This window comes from Bactrocera latifrons, unplaced genomic scaffold (genome assembly GCF_001853355.1).
Source record: "Bactrocera latifrons isolate USDA-ARS-PBARC rearing strain unplaced genomic scaffold, ASM185335v1 scaffold_31, whole genome shotgun sequence".
In the NCBI taxonomy this organism is placed as follows: Eukaryota; Metazoa; Arthropoda; class Insecta; order Diptera; family Tephritidae; genus Bactrocera; species Bactrocera latifrons.
Window position 1 is genome coordinate 1,121,691 of NW_017536741.1, and position 18,305 is coordinate 1,139,995.

At 40.0% G+C, this 18,305-nt stretch overlaps 4 protein-coding genes and 1 pseudogene across 4 annotated transcripts; 4 read left to right on the top strand and 1 right to left on the bottom strand.

The window, feature by feature from the left end:
- The first annotated feature begins 909 nt into the window (after window positions 1-909).
- On the top strand, window positions 910-3,132 carry LOC108970714 (maltase A2). The gene is made up of 6 exons (XM_018936240.1): window positions 910-1,410; window positions 1,470-1,846; window positions 1,906-2,212; window positions 2,273-2,589; window positions 2,648-2,776; window positions 2,841-3,132. The coding sequence occupies exons 1-6, from the start codon at window positions 910-912 to the stop codon at window positions 2,920-2,922; spliced, it is 1,713 nt and encodes a 570-aa protein (XP_018791785.1). The 3' UTR covers window positions 2,923-3,132.
- Window positions 3,133-3,531: 399 nt separating this feature from the next.
- LOC108970727 (maltase A3) lies at window positions 3,532-5,670 on the bottom strand. The gene is made up of 6 exons (XM_018936260.1): window positions 5,498-5,670; window positions 4,983-5,437; window positions 4,470-4,922; window positions 3,944-4,395; window positions 3,730-3,873; window positions 3,532-3,663 (listed from the first exon to the last, which is right to left on the bottom strand). The coding sequence occupies exons 1-6, from the start codon at window positions 5,652-5,654 to the stop codon at window positions 3,594-3,596; spliced, it is 1,731 nt and encodes a 576-aa protein (XP_018791805.1). The 5' UTR covers window positions 5,655-5,670; the 3' UTR covers window positions 3,532-3,593.
- Window positions 5,671-6,755: 1,085 nt separating this feature from the next.
- LOC108970704 lies at window positions 6,756-10,478 on the top strand (annotated as a pseudogene).
- A 1,568-nt stretch (window positions 10,479-12,046) lies between these two features.
- On the top strand, window positions 12,047-14,950 carry LOC108970717 (maltase A2-like). The gene is given in 7 exon segments (XM_018936248.1): window positions 12,047-12,350; window positions 12,601-13,404; window positions 13,463-13,824; window positions 13,883-14,189; window positions 14,249-14,565; window positions 14,625-14,753; window positions 14,814-14,950. Coding segments are annotated over 6 exon segments (1,689 nt in total). The 5' UTR covers window positions 12,047-12,350; window positions 12,601-12,903; the 3' UTR covers window positions 14,887-14,950.
- Window positions 14,951-15,363: 413 nt separating this feature from the next.
- Window positions 15,364-17,444, top strand: LOC108970705 (maltase A2-like). Its single transcript, XM_018936228.1, has 5 exons — window positions 15,364-15,377; window positions 16,395-16,644; window positions 16,752-16,941; window positions 17,032-17,294; window positions 17,355-17,444. The coding sequence occupies exons 1-5, from the start codon at window positions 15,364-15,366 to the stop codon at window positions 17,442-17,444; spliced, it is 807 nt and encodes a 268-aa protein (XP_018791773.1).
- The last annotated feature ends 861 nt before the right edge of the window (window positions 17,445-18,305 follow it).

Consider the following 18,305-nt stretch of genomic DNA (forward strand, 5'->3'; position numbering starts at 1 on the left):
TGTGGCATAACAATGGTTCGCTCGCTTCCGTTCTGGAAATTTCACTGTGAAAGATGCATGAATTGTCTGAGAAAAATTTAATGGACTGAATTAACATCTGCGATTCTTTGCTGAAACGGATTGAAATCGAACCATTTCTGTAGAGAATGATGAGAAGACGAAAAGTGGATGAAATAAGACAATAATGAACAAAATATGTCAKCGTCCAAGCGTGGTGAAGCTCAAYAAATGGTCGCAAAGGCAGGATTGACGCCTCCAAAGGTTATTCTAAGTGGTTGGTGGGGACTGGAAAGGAATCKTCCACTATGAGCTGCTCCAGCCTGGTCGAACGATTGATTCTACAAGCMAGCAARCAATCGAAAYAAATKGCCAGAACTGATATAGAAAGGGCTACGTCTTCCACACACACATCGTTGCTGAATCGGCAAAACTGTAAGAGCTTGGCTGGGAAATTTTGTTGCATACAGCCCTGACCTTTCACCATCGGACTACCATTTGYTGGCTTGGATATTTGGATATTTTTCAAAATTTCATTCGGAGCAGCTTCAATCTTTAAAATTTGCATAGCTTTTGACTTTAGACTTTTATTTACCCCACAGTTAATTTGTCCGCTAAAATCGCTTAAACGCTTCAGCTCGCATAAACACTTCAATCGTAGATACTATGTGTGCCATAAGTAGAATAATACTTGGGTATAAATGTTTACATTTGATAATTAATGTCAGCGYAATCAATTAATAAAATTCCCAGCTTGAGTATGTGAGTGCACCACTTCGCCACATGTAATGCGCTTTGCACAATATTTTCTTCGATTGTCGGCAATAAATTGATAACGTACGCTTAACGGTCACCATCTATAAGGGCTGGAATCTTAACTAGCTGCCGTGGCTGCATGCAGTTAGTTTCGAGATGTTGTTACGACTGTTACCGTTATACGCAGCGTTGTTGCTTGGTTGCCGCAATTGCTTCGCTGCAAGCGTCGTTGATTGGTGGGAATCGGCCACGCTCTATCAAATCTACCCGCGCTCCTTCATGGACAGCGATGGCGATGGTGTGGGCGACTTGAACGGCATCACAACGCGACTGGCGTATCTCAAAGAAATTGGCGTGACAGCCACTTGGCTATCGCCGATATTCGAGTCACCAATGGCCGACTTCGGTTATGACATTTCGAACTTTACAAAGATTGACCCGCTTTTCGGCACTTTGGCCGACTTTGATGCTTTGATAGCTAAGGCGCATGCATTGGGTATTAAAATTATTTTGGATTTTGTGCCCAACCATTCAAGTGATGAATGCGAATGGTTTCAGAAGTCGATACGTAGAGAAAACGGCTATGATGACTTTTATATTTGGGAGGATGGCAAAATTGACGCCGAGACTGGCGAGCGCGTACCACCCAGCAATTGGGTGCGTATGCTATCGCGGAGCTGGTTTTTTTTTCGCTCTAACATATTTTGATTTTGTAGGTAAGTGTATTCAGCGGCCCGATGTGGACTTGGAACGAGCAACGTCAGCAGTATTATCTGCATCAGTTTTTACCGAAACAACCAGATCTCAACTTTAGCAATCCAATGGTGCGTGAGCATATGCTGGAAGTGTTGAAATTTTGGGTTGATCGTGGTGCAGATGGCTTTCGTATAGATGCGGTGCCTCATATTGGCGAAAAGCGTTTCGCGAATGGCACATATCCCAATGAACCGCTAAGCGGCTGGACTGATGATCCTAATAGTTACAATTACCATGAGCACATCTACACGAAGGATCAGCCGCTAACGCTTGAGGTTGTGTACGAATGGCGTGATTTCTTGGATGAATATAAGCGTCAACATGAACGCGACACCATGTGAGTACTATTTTTCAAAACTTTTATGAACTTAAATAAAAAACATGTATGCTCTGCAGCGTGCTCATTGCTGAAGCCTACTCTTCCGTTGACGTCTTGAGTGATTACATCAATAATGGTACCCACTCGGGTACCCAAATACCTATGAATTTTAATATGATGTCACTCAACGGATATTCGACGGCGAAAAATGTTGAAGACTCTGTAAAGAGTTGGATGGATAATATATGGGAAAAGCATCAGTCCGCTAATTGGGTTGTGGGCAATCATGACAACGATCGGCTGGCAACGCGCATGGGTCAGCACAAAGTGGACCTAATGACTATGCTGGTGCACGCACTGCCCGGCACATCGGTCACGTATTATGTAAGTCTTGCCAATCTGATAATTTCAAGTTGGACCTTYATAAATRTAGTTTTCTGTCAGGGTGAAGAAATCGGCATGTCYAATGTGGCCACTGAATGTACCGCCATATCTTGTGATGACCGCGATCCTGAGCGSACGCCAATGCAATGGGACACTACGGATCATGCTGGCTTTACCAAAGGTCCGACCAGCTGGCTGCCGATCTCTCCCGACTACAAAGGTTTCAATGTGGCGACCGAACGTGGCGTGGCACGAAGCACTCTGCAAATATTTAAAGGAATGACGCAATTGAAGCAAACGAACGCCTTTAAAGCTTTCAAAGAAGAGGGTGGATTCGCCTTTGGCGCAGTTTCGGATCAGGTCTTTCAAGTTGTGCGGTAAATATAGCGATTTGGGCGAATTTAGTAGAAWAGTAATACAAAAATTTWCTCACAGAACCGCTTTGGCGGACGAGGAATATCGCATAGTCATTAATATGGGCAACAAGGTAGAATACGTGCACGACTTGGYGAATAARACGATGGAATATGTGCTGCTCAGCCGRCATTCGCCACACAGTTTTGGGTAAATCAGCTGCCAAGTTTGTAATWATCAGCTTTTGAGGCATTCTCTGCTTCTGTCGTTTCAGCGATAAGGTGGATTTGAGTCAGCGTATACACTTGATGCCTTATGAGGCGGTGGTGCTGCGTGGATCCGCCGGCAGCGGTTAGTGTCTGTTACYTCWCACAWAACATAGATATAATTTTCTGGATCTCGGTTGCCGCAAAGGCTGGGCAATATATTTACGAARGGATAAGCCAAAAGTCTTTCTGGAGCTGAAATTATATTTCATGATGTTGATTTATTGTCTGGTATTAGACRTTAATAAAAACCGTAACTTATTGTTCAACTTTTATGGAGATAAGTGGTATAAAARCAAATTCAGTAGTTTTGAAGAAAAATGCTTTGATTTGATGCTATTAATTTTACTACTCTTTGTTTATGGAGTTATTAACTGAGGACTTCTAATGATTTAGTGCTTTAATAATAATTTAATCTATTCGATTCCATAGATATTGTCGGTAAGTACAACTGAAGCATTATTATGCGTGTATATTCCCTCACAGACCCGCATTTTCAGACCAGTAAACACGGAACTGTAATCTTGAGTGCTTTAACACTTACYACCTAAGTACTCGGGCATACAAATTAAGGCACTTTATATTTCCCTAKTAGCGTATTTACTGTGATTTACTTATTGAATGATAAATTAGTAAAGGAAAGAAGAATATTGGAAAACAGTTTGAGTATCAAAAAGTATATTTTTATTTATCAGTCCTAAGTGTAAAACAAAATAACAGCTCATATCTTAAACACGATATATAAATACAAAATATCAGATTTAGGCGATTGTAGCGAGCACAATAGCTTCTTTCGGCATCAATGTAAGGGTGTCTGCATAGACCTTATCCCTGTCAAGTAAATAGTCAAGTTAGAGAAACTCTGAAAAGAAAGCAAGCTGAGAAGTTACGGCTCACCCCTTGCGCCGTATGCTTTTGGCAGTCACCAACACATATTCCAATTCAGACGTGAGCTCATTAAAAGCAGAATTCAAGTTGATCGTCTCCACGTCGTCATGTAGATTCAGCAGAACAACGTAAGTGCGCTCGCCGCTTAAAAAACTGATAACCAAAATAAGTAAGAGAGTAGTGATTAGTTACCGTTTAAGCATRATTTAACATTCTCACTTACCGCTTAATGCCCAACACATTTTCACTGATCGGTTTTATTTCGGCGTCGCCTTCGCGCATTGTCYGCGTTGCACGTAAAAGTTGCAGCTGTTTGTAGATATTCAGGTGGCTGTTGGCAATGCCGCGTTCACGTTTAACATTAACCAGCTTAAAATCCTCTGCCAACGGTAGCCAAGTCTTGTCGCCTTCAGTAAAACCGGCCTTGTGTTCATCATTCCATTGGTATGGCGTGCGCGCAGGGTCGCGGGTGAGACGTTCATACTCGTGGGGGTTCGATTGGCAACCTTGTGGATCTACGGTTTCCTCCCATGAAATCCGGACGTCCGTCATGCCAATCTCCTCGCCTTGGTATGTGACACTAATACCAGGTAGGGTCTTCAGCAATATATTGATCAAGTCAATGCGATCCTTTCCCAGACGTGTTCCAATGCGTGATTGATCATGATTGCCAAGCTAATGAAATGGGTATATKTTGGAATACATATAAATACTAATAATAATGAGAATAATTTAATATAGCTACGCACCACCCAATTGGCCACACCTCCAGCAGGCATATTATCCAACCAGTTGTGTATTAAGTTCGAGTAGTCGTAGGCGGTTGAATCTTTGTTCACATTGCTGATTAACTCAAAATTGAAGGGTATTTGTGCACCATCAGCAGTGCCATTTCCATAATACAACATCAGGGTGTTGATGGGCGCATAAGCTTCGGTCAAGAGCACGTGTTCGTCGCCGCCTAGTTCCTCGTCYAGTTCCTTCAGCACCTCGCGGAATTCATAGACAACATCAAGTGTGCCCGGCTGGTTGGTGGTGTAGATGTGTTGCAGGTATCCRTAGTCTTCGGCATCCTGCACATTGGGATTACGTGGTTCATCGGGCCAATTGCCMTCAGCATCGGCAGCCACTTCATARATATGTGGCACGGCATCAACACGAAAACCGGCAACTCCTTTCCGCACCCAATAACGTAGCACGTTCTATTTGAATAACTTAATTTAATGTTGGGTTATAAATAATCCATACTTGTGATGACTTACCTTCATGGCTTCSCGCACTTTAGGATTGTTGTAATTAAGATCGGGTTGTTTGGCATGGAACTGATGCAGATAGTAGGCCTGACGTTGCTCATTCCACGTCCACATGGACCCGCGAAAAACACTTATCCAGTTCGTTGGTGGCGCAAGCGAATTATTTTTACCTGGATGCCAAATATAGAAGTCGCTGTACTCGGGATCATTTTGTGCTGATTTAATGAACCACTCGCATTCGTCACTCGTGTGATTGGGCACAAAGTCCAAAATGATTTTCAACCCAATCTCTTTAGATTTTGCCAGCAGTGCTTCGAAATCCTCTAATGTGCCGAACATCGGATCGATTTCCGTGAAATTACTCACATCGTAACCAAAGTCGGCCATTGGTGATGTGAAGATGGGCGAAAGCCAAGTTGCATCGACTCCGATCTCTTTCAGATAGGGCAGTTGTTGCAAAATGCCTACGTTTATAACAATATTACGCTTTTCTACTGGCACTACCGTTTCGCTCGGTTACTTACCTTTTATATCGCCAATGCCATCACCGTCGCTGTCTTTGAATGAGCGCGGATATATTTGGTAGAACGATGCACTCTTCCACCACGCCTTGTTTGCGTCTGCACCTGTGGCGGTGGTTATTACCGTTAGGATTGCTAAAAATTTAAAAAAAATCCWCATGGTTTGCTCAATTACTTTCACGTATTAACCTGTGGTCCGAAGCGCTGTATTCGCGCATTTATATAGCGGATCCAAACGGCATTATCGGCTACCGATAAAGGGTAATATAGTACCACAAGTAAATCCGACATAATTTATAGCTGGTCTAAAGTCTATAAAGTTTATGTTTGTGCTTTGGTGGTCCCGGTCTTTTGGCTCTGTGGGAGGTGCATGTTTTGCCGAAAATAATATCACTTTCGTAATTGTCGTCTTTTTAAGTGGTTGCGATAACACAAACACCGGAATGCGTCGCTATTTTTCATGCAAATATCTGATAAGGGTGTCAAGTGGCCAGATTGTCGATTATTAGCAATTTGTTTGTCTTAAACGAACTAGAAAGCTCATATATTGTGGTCATATAAGTTTATATACTTGCTTATCTTCGTGGGTGTTATTATGGCTTAGCATACAGTTGCTAAAACTTTAATTGCTCAAAATAAATATTATATACTGTCTCTCCGATAACTTGTGTAAAATTAAAGTAACACTGTCGAAACCTGTCCACAATTTCCGTGTCATTCTAACTAATTAGCGAATTCATTGGAAACAACCAAAATAGCACTTAGACTCCGTAAAATATTGTACATCTGTCTCTTATACACATCTAGATGTGTATAAGAGACAGACAATGCCACGATCCACAAGGAAACTCTTACTAAACGGTTTTTGGAGTCAAGAAACATTCCGCTTTTTGGAATGAGCAGAAAAAAGTCCAGATTTAAAACCTCTCAAGGATCTGTGTGGAATATTACCTGCTAGAGTTTTTAGAAATAGACGCCAGTTTACTACGGCCTAAGAGTTAAAAATGGCATTACAGAGAGAATGGGCTTCAATTGTTATGTCAGTGCTAAAATCTTTGGCTGTATCGATGCCATCTCGACTTAACCAAGTCAAAATTAATTAAGGAAAGCATATTAATTATTAACAAACTTAATTCATCAAGATRTTTGCACAGTGCTGGAAATAATAATAATAAAATATTTAAAGAAAACTTACATATTTTTTCACATTCCCATATAAATACTTTCTATAAAGCATTTGTTTAGTTTTTAATTTTCTTTTATGTACTCAACGAATCTTTATCTATTTTTGTTATTGGGCGCTACTGCCATCGAAACAGTTGATTGGTRGGTAGCCGCCACACTTTATCAGATTTATCCGCGTTCCTTTAAGGACAGCGATGCGATGAAACAGGCGATTTGAATGGCATTACCTCACGGCAGTCATATGTGAAGGAAATTGGTGCAACAGCAACTTGRATTACACCTACTTATGATTCACCAATGGCTGATATGGACTATGACGTCGTAAATTTAACTAAAATTTCTTCACTTTACGGCACAATGGAGGATTTCGATAATTTGTTGGCTAAGGCACATGAATTGGGCTTGAAGGTGATCTTAGATTTCGTGCCAAATCATTCCAGCKATGAGTGTGAGTGGTTTCAGAAATCGGTTMGTCGTGAAGATGGCTACGAATGTGAGGTTTGATGGMAAAATTAACCCAGAGACGGGCGAGCTTCTCCACCAAGCAATAGGGTTAGTATGCTGTGAATCTATGAATACYTTATGCTTACACTTATTTACTTTAATATTTTATAGGTTGCAGTTTTCGGTGGATCTGAGTGGACCTGGATTGAAGAGCGCCAACAGTACTATTTGCATCAGTTTCTCGCGAAGCTAGTGGCTTTTAACTTCACTAATCCCGCGGAGCGTGAACATATGAAGGAAGTGATGAAATTTTGGCTCAATCGAGGTGTAGACGGTTTTCGCATGGACGCCACGAACTATTTAGTTGAAAAGCGTTTCGATAATGGTTGGCATCTACATAATGGATCAATGGCGAAGTACAGAAATTATATACGAGTAGCACACATTTCTAGACGAATATCAGAGKCTTAATGGTGGAGATACAATGTCAGACTTGCATTCATTGAAGTATAAAATTTTAACACTGTTCACTATTTAGAGCTATGGTTATCGAGACGTATTCTCCTGTGGACGTTCTGAGTAATTATATCTCTAATCACACCAATGTCGGGGGTCAGATGCCAATGAATTTTAATTTTGTGGAACTTGACGAAGACTCCAATACGGGAACCATTGAAACTCAAGCTAATGACTCGATGGATGTCATTTGGGTCAAACACAAAATGGCCAATTGGGTAGTAAACAATCATGACAGCAGTCGCTTACCAACWCGTATGGGTGAGAGCAAAGCGGATGCGATGACTATGATAATACATGGACTACCCGGTACATCGGTTACTTATTACGTAAGAGGCTATTAAGTATGATCCTCTATAATCTTGTGTTGAAAATTAAATATTTTAAGGGCGAAGAGATCGGAATGCCTGATGGAGAAATCGATTGCGCCGACGACTCTTGCGACTTTCGTGATCCAGAACGCACACCGATGCAGTGGAACGGAGCGAAAAATGCCGGTTTCAGCTCAGGAAACTCAACTTGGCTGCCTGTCAATCCCAACTACATTTTCAACAATTCACGTGACTCCATGGAAAACACAAACTACCAAGCAAACTCGTTGTTTAATTTTATGTATTGTCAGACAAATCTTTCGCGTCGTAAACAAACAACTGTCAAATACGAAAGACAGACACCAGGTACTTGAAAATTCTGATATTAGTTATATGAAGACTTCATCTTCTTCGCCCAATTTTATCGCCTTTTACTTTGGATACACTGTTTTTAACTAAAAAATGCTGTATCCATTTTATTAAGATAACTCACATGTTGGCCCATTTAGCGGTATTAAGTCACCCGGAAGTTCGAAGATCTTTAGGTTTATGTATACCCACGATACACAGATATACTATTGTCACGAGAGGATTTTCTGTGAATTTTAATTGTATATCCCATACAATGACTGAATTTATAGGTCAAAAGTTAGTTATATATACTGGGATCCACATATTCGATACTTAGAAACTGGACCAGTTTTGGTCCATTTTCATACTGTCGGTAGAATTATTTGCGCCGGTTTGGTTATTGTAGCTCTTTTGGTTTAGAAGATATCTACATTAAACCTATAAGAGAGCGGGGCCRYGGCCACTTTTTCAAAATTTTTACCAYTTTCTCAAATTAAAGTTTTATATATAATTTTTCATTAATGGTGGTCAACTCATCAGGTGATGAGTCGAGAATTTATACGTTTGTGCCCGAAAGTAAAAGTCGAAACCAAAAAAAAGAAGATAGTTGCCTGCTTTTTTTCAAAAAACTGGAAATGTCGCAAACCAAAACATTAGAACAATACACAGCAGTAAAAAGAGGTACAGAACCATTTACTTGACAGCTGTCTCTCATTAAATCAGGAAAATCAACCACCAAAGACGCATCACTCTTCCCCATGATAATGCAAGCTCTCACTCAATGACTGAAACAACTCCATTTAAGACACTGAGTACTTAAAGCATCGACTTGATGGGAAAAACACGGTAAAGATCGGACTTAACAACTAAAATAAACTAAGATTTCAACGTTCGGCGACATCTGAAGAGGCGGTTGATTCATTCGGAATGCATGATACCTCAATCAGAGTGACAAGAGTGCTTCGACAATCGGTTAAAACACATGCAAAATGTATGGATTTTAATTGAGAATATTTTGAAAAACAATTCAGCACTTTTCGATGACTAATCTTTGTTTTAGTTATCTAATATAAAAGGTAACCTACGTATTGCGTATTTGTATGGACCTGATAAAAGCAAAAGCAATATAAATTGCATATTTCCAAACATAACTTACCTATCTTAAAAATCAATGAAGTATACACGCACTCGTATATACCTTGATTTATATATATTCCGTGGTTTATCGTTCGTTGGTCCTAATCAGGTAATTATGCAAAAAATGCAACAAATACTAGTACACATTATTCGTTTATCAGAATTATATTGCAGTGCTCATCCATGAACGGAAGGCCCACACTGACCATATTGACTGTTTGATAAGACCTTGCGAGTAATTTGATTTTCAACATCAAATAGCCGCTAATTCCTCCGACAGTACGGTAGTATTTATCGATATGTCATCGTGTTTAGTACGGTTATTAGCGGCTCTGCTTTTTTGCGCTGTGGGCGCTACTGCCACCGACACAGTTGATTGATGGGAGGCCGCAACACTTTATCAGATTTACCCGCGTTCCTTTATGGACAGCGTTGGCGATGGCATCACCTCAAGGTTGGCGTTTCTCAAGGAAATTGGTGTAACAGTAACTTGAATTTCTCCCATATATGACTTACCGATGGCTGATATGGGCTATGACGCCGCGAATTTAACGAAAATTTATCCGGTTTTCGGTACACTGGAGGATTTTGATAATATGTTGGCTAAGGCGTACGAATTGGATTTGAAAGTAATTTTAGACTTTGTATCTAACCATTCGAGTGACGAGTGTGAGTTGTTCCAGAAGTCGATACGTCGTGAAGACGGCWTTGACGATTTCTATATTTAGGAACCAAGCCATTGTGTTAGTATGCTGTGATTATGAGATAATATCTTATCCTTTTACTCACTACACTATTTTTTAGAAGTCGGTTTTCGGTGATTCTGCATGGACCTGGGTTGAAGAGCGCCAACAGTATTATTTGCATCAGTTTCTCGCGCAGCAAGTGGATTTGAATTACGCTAGTCCCAAGGTGCACGAGCATATGATGAAAGTGGTGGATTTTTTGAATTGAAAACGGCTGACTTTGAAGCGTTCAAGGAAGAGGGCGGTTTTTCTTATGGCGCTCTATCAAAGCAGGTTTTCCAAGTCGAAAGATGAGTTTATACAATTGATGTATTTCTCAAGTGACTTAAGTGTTTATGAACTAATAGTACTTTTAATAGTAAACTAGAGTATAAATAAATAAATATTTAGTCATGCCAAAAATGCGATTTCTACCATTTAAAAGTGGCCATGGGTATTTCATGAAACACTTGTAGATTTCGTACATCGCGTGTTCCCCTATGCTGCTCTGTTTGCTAAATCTCATACCCAATCTGCCTTCGTAGTTGGCAACTGCATTACTCTTCATCACGGCGTGCTAAGCATAATGTGCTTAAGCCACCCTCAATATTCTGTCACTGTACAGATATGTAATAAACGTTTTTACTCGATATTGATACTTACGAATGTTGTGAAACGAGGTCATTGCCGGAAGCTGATTATCARCTGAACTTGTGCTGAGATTGCCACAGCTGACTGATGGTGTAGGAAATAAAACCGTGAARCCGTACAAGAAGTATATACCTATACATACATATGCACATAAAAGCGATCGGCAGAAAGCCTACAGTAGTCCATTGGTAAAGTAAATGGAAATGATTGCACTATAAATAAAAGCATAATGAAGAGAGAAGTTRTAAATTATTGCGGAYGCTCTCTGCGTTTGTTGGTTGGGGYAACTATCYACCCCCCTTTCAACTGGTACGTTGGAAACAACTAAAAGTCTGTTATTGGTAGGTTAGAATCAGCTGCCGCCCATCTTTAGGTGAAATCCTATACTACAGGAACTAGTCGACCAATTACACTTTGTTGCATTACACTGTCCTTACATTCCTTTTTTAGAGTATTTTATTGAGTGACATCGGGCTAAAATACAATCTTAATGAGTTTGCGGTATAAAAATCATGCACCAATGAGCTTGTCGCCCTGTATGATATGCCAGCTTGTCTCTACAAATTAATGAAATGGAACCTTAATATTTCAAGGCATCACTTACCAAAAATACCGTGCTATCTGCGATTGTTCAAATTGTGGCTTAGCGCTGAATATGAATAAAAATGATCTAGACCTTGCTCTACATTCCATATATCTAATGTTATATGTTCCAACAAAATGACTGGCTATTTTAAGATGCTTTAATTAGCTTCACTTGTGTGTTTGTGCGATTGTTACTCTTTTCAATGGCAAATGGCAAAACGATGTGTGAATTGGTTTGTTTTGTTCTAGAAATAAGTGTAAATTATCATGACTTTCTTTAATAAATATTTTGGTGACTTTAGGCGGCAGCGATCTGTATGGTAGAGTTGGGATTGTCATTTCTACAACGAACTACCCTTCGCAGCTGCATTCGAAGTAAACAACGCGTAGACTTTGCCAAGTTTTATTGATCTTGGACAGCAAATCAATGACAATATGTTGTTTGGAGCGATGTAACCAAAATTAATCGCATAGACCCTGCTGGTCGCCGACCAATCTATCAAGAATTTGATACGCGCTATGTTTCAGACGTAAGCACGTGGTGTGGGAATTTTTCCCTGGAATGTTGTACGTTCGTTCCATAAGATTGATGTAATTTTACAAAAGCAGAAATACGTTGACATTCTAAACAATTCCATTCTGTTATGAACTAAGGAGGAATTTGCCTGTTGTATGGAAATTCCAACAAAAAACAATCCAAAGCATACGGGAAAGTTGACACAAAAGTTTTTTGTTGAAAATACCATGAATGGTTTGGAGTGGCCTGAAGAGAACGCATCTCAGTTGTTGTCAAAAAAGTTGCAGGTWCCAAAAATATCACAAATATGGATGCCCTTTTTGATGAAATTAGGACGGCATGGCAAGCAACACTCGTGCTGCGCTATCAGAGTCTTATAACGATGTGATGCAGAATTAAAGTRAAAGGGTTAAGTAACAAAATATTAACTGAAAGTAAGCAAYTTTTTTTAATAACAGTATTTTTTGTTTATAAAACATGTTCGTTTCTAAATAGCTTTCGCACACATATTTGTTAAAATCTTCGAAAAAAAAACAAAAAAAAACAGGATTTTAAATTAAAATTTTTACTATTAGATTTAAGTTTAACGTAAGTTTCCACAACAAGAGTTAAAAAACAGTAAAAATAAGTGATTTATCGGAAAATAACATCATTTACATCTAAATCTGTGTCGTYTCTAATTAGCTGTCAACAGCTGCATGTACAGGTATGTAACTTACCAATGCGTTATCTACATCGTGCGTTATTTAGTACAAGGCGGAAAGTCACCCAAACACCAGTACACATGTTCCATTTATCTCATACGTGAATTTATGATCAGCGTTGGCAATCCAACGTACGAAAGGTCCTCACTGATGATTTCGACTGTTTGATACGATTTTTGAGTCATTGTGTTTTCAATAACGAAACAGCAAGAACTTTTATCTCCAACTATCTACCTCTATAAATACCGGTAGTTCCTCAGACTGTACGGTAGTATTTATCGATATGTCGTCTTGCTTATTATGGTACCTAGCGGCACTGCTGCTTTGCGCCTTTGGCGATACTGCCATCGAAACAGTTGATTGGTGGGAGTCCGCCACCCTATATCAGATTTATCCGCGTTCCTTTATGGACAGCGATGGCGATGGTATAGGCGATTTGAATGGCATCACCTCACGTCTGGCGTTTTTTAAGGAAATTGGTGTAACAGCAACCTGGATTTCGCCCATATATGATTCACCGATGGCTGATATGGGCTATGACGTCGCGAATTTTACGAAAATTTCTTCAATTTTCGGCACAATGGAGGATTTCGATAATTTYTTGGCTAAGGCGCATGAATTGGGCTTGAAGGTGATCCTAGATTTCGTGCCAAATCATTCAAGCGATGACTGTGAGTGGTTTCAGAAATCGGTTCGTCGCGAAGATGGCTATGATGATTGGTATGTGTGGTCTGATGGCCAAATTAATTCAGAGACGGGCGAGCGTTCACCCCCAAGCAATTGGGTTAGTCTATAAATACCTTATGCTTATGCTTATACCTATTTATTTTAATATTTTATAGGAGTCAGTTTTCGGTGGATCTGCGTGGACCTGGGTTGAAGAGCGCCAACAGTATTATTTGCATCAGTTTCTCGCGAAGCAAGTGGATTTTAACTTCACTAATCCCGCGGTGCGTCAGCGTATGATAAAAGTGATGAAATTTTGGCTCGATCGAGGTGTAGAYGGTTTTCGCATGGATGCCACGAACTATTTGGTTGAAAAACGTTTCGAAAATGGTACATTTCCAGATGAACCCCCCAGCGGTGATAATRCAACTGGCCTCAACCACATCTATACCAGGGAGCTATGGGAAAATACAGAAATTATATACGAGTGGCGCGAATTTCTAGACGAATATCAGAGAATTAATGGTGGAGATACAAGGTGAGACCWGCATCTTTTACAATATACAAATTTAACAACAAAACTTTCCAMCTTTAAGAGCTATGATTATCGAGGCGTATTCTCCTGTTGACGTTCTGAGTAATTAGATTTCTAATGGCACCAATGTCGGTGGTCAGATGCCAATGAATTTTAATTTTGTGGAACTTGACGAAGACTCCAATGCGGAGACCATTGAAACTCWAGCTAATGACTGGATGGATATCATTTGGGTCAAACACAAAATGGCCAATTGGGTGGCAAACAATCATGACAACAGTCGCTTACCAACACGTATGGGTGAGAGCAAAGCGGATGCGATGACTATGATAATACATGGACTACCCGGTACATCGGTTACTTATTACGTAAGAGGCTATTAAGTATGMTCCTCTATAATCTTGTGTTGAAAATTAAATATTTTAAGGGCGAAGAGATCGGAATGCCTGATGGAGAAACCGATTGCGCCGACGACTCTTGCGACTTTCGTGATCCAGAACGCACACCGATGCAGTGGAACGGATCGAAAAATGCCGGCTTCAGCACAGGAAACTCAACTTGGTTGCCCGTCAATCCCAATTACAAATACTTAAATGTACAAGTTCAACGAGGAGTGGCGCGTAGCAGCTTGCAGATATTCAAGGGTATGACGGCGCTGAAGAAAACGGCTGCCTTTAAGGCGTTCAAGGAAGAGGGCGGTTTTTCTTATGGCGCTCTGTCAAAGCAGGTTTTCCAGATTGTGAGGTGAGTTGATACAAATGTGGTATTTCCTAAGTGCACTTTTATGGTGCATTCTTTTCCAGAACCGCGGTCAAGCGTGAGGAATATCGTGTGCTTGCCAATTTAGGCAACCAACTTGAATATTTCGATGGTTTGGCTAACAAAACAATGGAGTACGTTTTGCTTAACTCTTATTCACCACACAGATACGGGTAAGWGCCGTTTGGTAAAAACGTTTATTTTTCATTTCAATGTGATTATTTTTCTTGCAGTGACAAGATTGATTTAAGCGGAAAAATGTATTTAATGCCTTATGAGGCGGTTGTCCTACGCTGGACGGCATAAGCGATTTGCCTGTAAATTTACATACCATTAAGTGTTTATGAACTAGTAGTACTTTTAATAATGATCTAGAGTATAAATAAATAAATATAGAGTCATGCAAAAAATTGCGATTTATACCATTTAAAAGTGGCCATGGGTATTTGATGAAACACTCATAGATTTCGTACCCAATTTGTCTTAGTCTTAGTGATTGGCAACTGCATTACCCTTTATCACGCCTTGAGTTTTTCTCCTCATTAGCATTATGAGCCTAAAACACCCTCAATATTTCGTCACTGTAAAGATATGTAATAAACTTTTCTACTCGATACAGATATTTACGTTTGTTTTGGAACGAGGACATTGCCAGAAGCCGATTATCAGCTGCACTTGTGCTGACTGACGGTATAGGTAATGAAACCGTGAAGCCGTAGAAGAAGTGATCGTTCGCGTTATCGACGCAGACACTTTACGATAACAATTAACTATTAAAAGGATATGACTAGCCCAGTGTAGGGCTTTATTGAAATTTTAAATTGCTTCATTTAGTTTGATTTTCTCCGGTGTCTCTGAGACGTAGTCCATCTTCCGACATCAGTTCAGCTTTATCTGGATGAGTAGAAGCGTTGTCGATTAGAAGAATACCTTTAATCGGCAAGTTTATCTGCCTTAAAATGGTTTCAGCTTAAAATCAGGAATATTACAGAAAAAGTTTGACAAAATTCTATAGGAACTTGTACCTGCAGAATGAATGATTCATGTCTATTCTTGACAACACTGAAATTTTTTTGAACTTCGTGAAACCTTTGCCTTTCCAATGGTCAAGCTTTTGAATTTATGAGTTGCAGTGGCGTTTGAACAACACAAAAATGTGATTCGCCGCTTTTCTGACTTTACGCCTTGGGCTATTTTTTCCAAACTGAAGACAAACTATACGCTTTTTTCCAATCATTKAAAGAAAATCAGTCCTATTACTTTCCGGACAAACCCTATATGTATGTATATCAATCAAGTGATTATCACTTATCAGTAAAAAAAATGTGCGCCCACTGTTCTATACGTACATATGTACATACATATGTGTGTATGACATTGCCGAACAAATAATCAACAAGGCAGCCAAATAGATAAAACCAAATTTTTAGTAAGACACACAACAACAACATTTTCATTCATGATCGCAAGCGCACTTTCCACAGGCAAACTCGCTTCATTCATACAAGCAAACATCTTTAAACTTAAAACAGATTTTAAGTTCTATGGTTAATCGTGGGTTATTGGGTATCAGGCGAAAACCCCACGGTATTTATCTCATAGGTGAATTGGTGATCAGCGCTAGCAATCCAATTTACGGAAGGCCCAGACGGACCACATCGAGTGTTTGATAAGATTTTGCGAGTAATTTGTTTTGGATATTGGAATAGTAAGAACTTTTTTCTCCAACTCTCTGGCGGTATAAATAGTCGCTAGTTTCTCAGACTGCACCGTAGTATTTTTCGATATGTCGTCTTGTTTATTTCGGTTTATAGCGGCTATACTTTTTTACGCTGCGATGCTGATTTGAATCGCATTACCTCACGGCTGTCATATCTGAAGGAAGTTGGAGCAACAGCATCCTGGATTTCGCCCATATATGATTCACCGATGGTAGATATGGKCTATGACATTGCGAACTTCACGAAAATTTATCCGGTTTTCGGTACCATGGAGGATTTCAATGCTTTTTTGGCAAAATGGACCCAGGGATGGGCGAACGTTCACCCCYAAACAAATGGATTAGTATGTTGTGTATCTATTAATACCTTTTGCTCAGACTTATTTAAAATAATATTTTGTAGAGGGCTGCTTTCTATGGTTCGGCATGGACCTGGGTTGAAGGACRATAGTACTGCTATCTGCACCAGTTTCTTGCAAATGAAACTGACTTAAACTGCTTTAATCCCGTTGTGCGTGAGCGTATGAAGGAAAWGATGAAATTTTGGCTCGATCGCGGTGTAGATGGCTTTCGCATGGACGCCACGAACTTTTTAGTTGAAAAACGTTTCGAAAATGGCACATATCCAGATGAACCGGTTAGTACAAATACTTAATAGTGGCGATTCAAGGTAGGCCTGAATCCCTTAATATATATAACTCTTTATTAATAAAATTGTTTGCCTTTCAGAGCTATGATTATTGAAGGATATTCCGATGTCGACGTTGTGAGTAACTATATCTCTAATGGCACCCATCTCGGTGAACAGTTGCCAATGAATTTTAATTTTGCGAAACTGAACGAAAACTCCACAGCGGAGACCGGAGCCGAAATGGCCAATTGGGTGGCAAACAATCATGACTACAGTCGCTTACCAACACGTATGGGTGAGAGCAAAACGGATGCGATGACTATGATAATACATGGACTACCCGGTACATCGATTACTTATTACGTAAGTGGCTATTTGGCTATGATCTTCTATAATCTTATGTTGAAAATCAAATATTTTAAGGATGAAGAGATCGGAATTTCTGATGGAGAAATCGATTGCGCCGGCGACTCTTGCGACTTTCGTCATCCAGAGCGCACATCGATGAAATAAACGGATCGAAAAACACCTGTTTTAGCACAGGAAACTCATGGCGGAGTGGCGCGTAGCAGCTTGTAGATATTCAAGGGCATGATTACGTTGAAGAAAACGGCTGCCTTTAAGGCGTTCAAGGAGGAAGGCGGATTGTCTTATAGTGCTCTGTCAAAGCAAGTTTTCCAAGTTATATGGTGTGYTGATTAAATAAGCTATTTCCCATGTGCACTTTTATGGTGCATTCTTTTCATACAACCGTGGTTGATCAGGAGGAATATCGTGTGTTTGCCAATTTGGGCAACCAAATGGAATATTTCAATGCTTTGGTCTAGAGTACAAACAATTAAACACTCAGCTATATCAACAATAAATAAGTGACGAAACATARGTAGACTGCGAACCGGTAGCCGAAAAGTCATCGCGAGATCTCTTCCGAAATTGCCTGCAATCACAGTTCTCTCTGCTTTCGCAATCTCACCGCTAGTCTGTTTTCGTATTTGKCGACTCCGAATACTCTTTATTACGTCGTGCAGTGTCTACTCTTAAGCACTACGTGCTTGGGCGCAGTCACCACTGAGTCACTGCGCAACTCAAAGAGTAAACTCTTTTACTCGATACAGATATTTACGGCATTGCCAGAAGCTGATTATCAGCTGAACTTGTGCTGAGATTGCCACAGCTGACTGGTRTTATAGGAAACAAACCGTGAAGCCGTACAAGAACAGATCGTTTGCATTGTCAATACAGTCACTTTACAATAACAAAGCAATTAAGGGGGTWTACAAACATACAACGGATACAGATAAGAATGTAAGACCAAAGCTAGATCGGTCGTTATATTTTTATTTGCCAATAAGCGATCAACGAAGGGTCTACTAG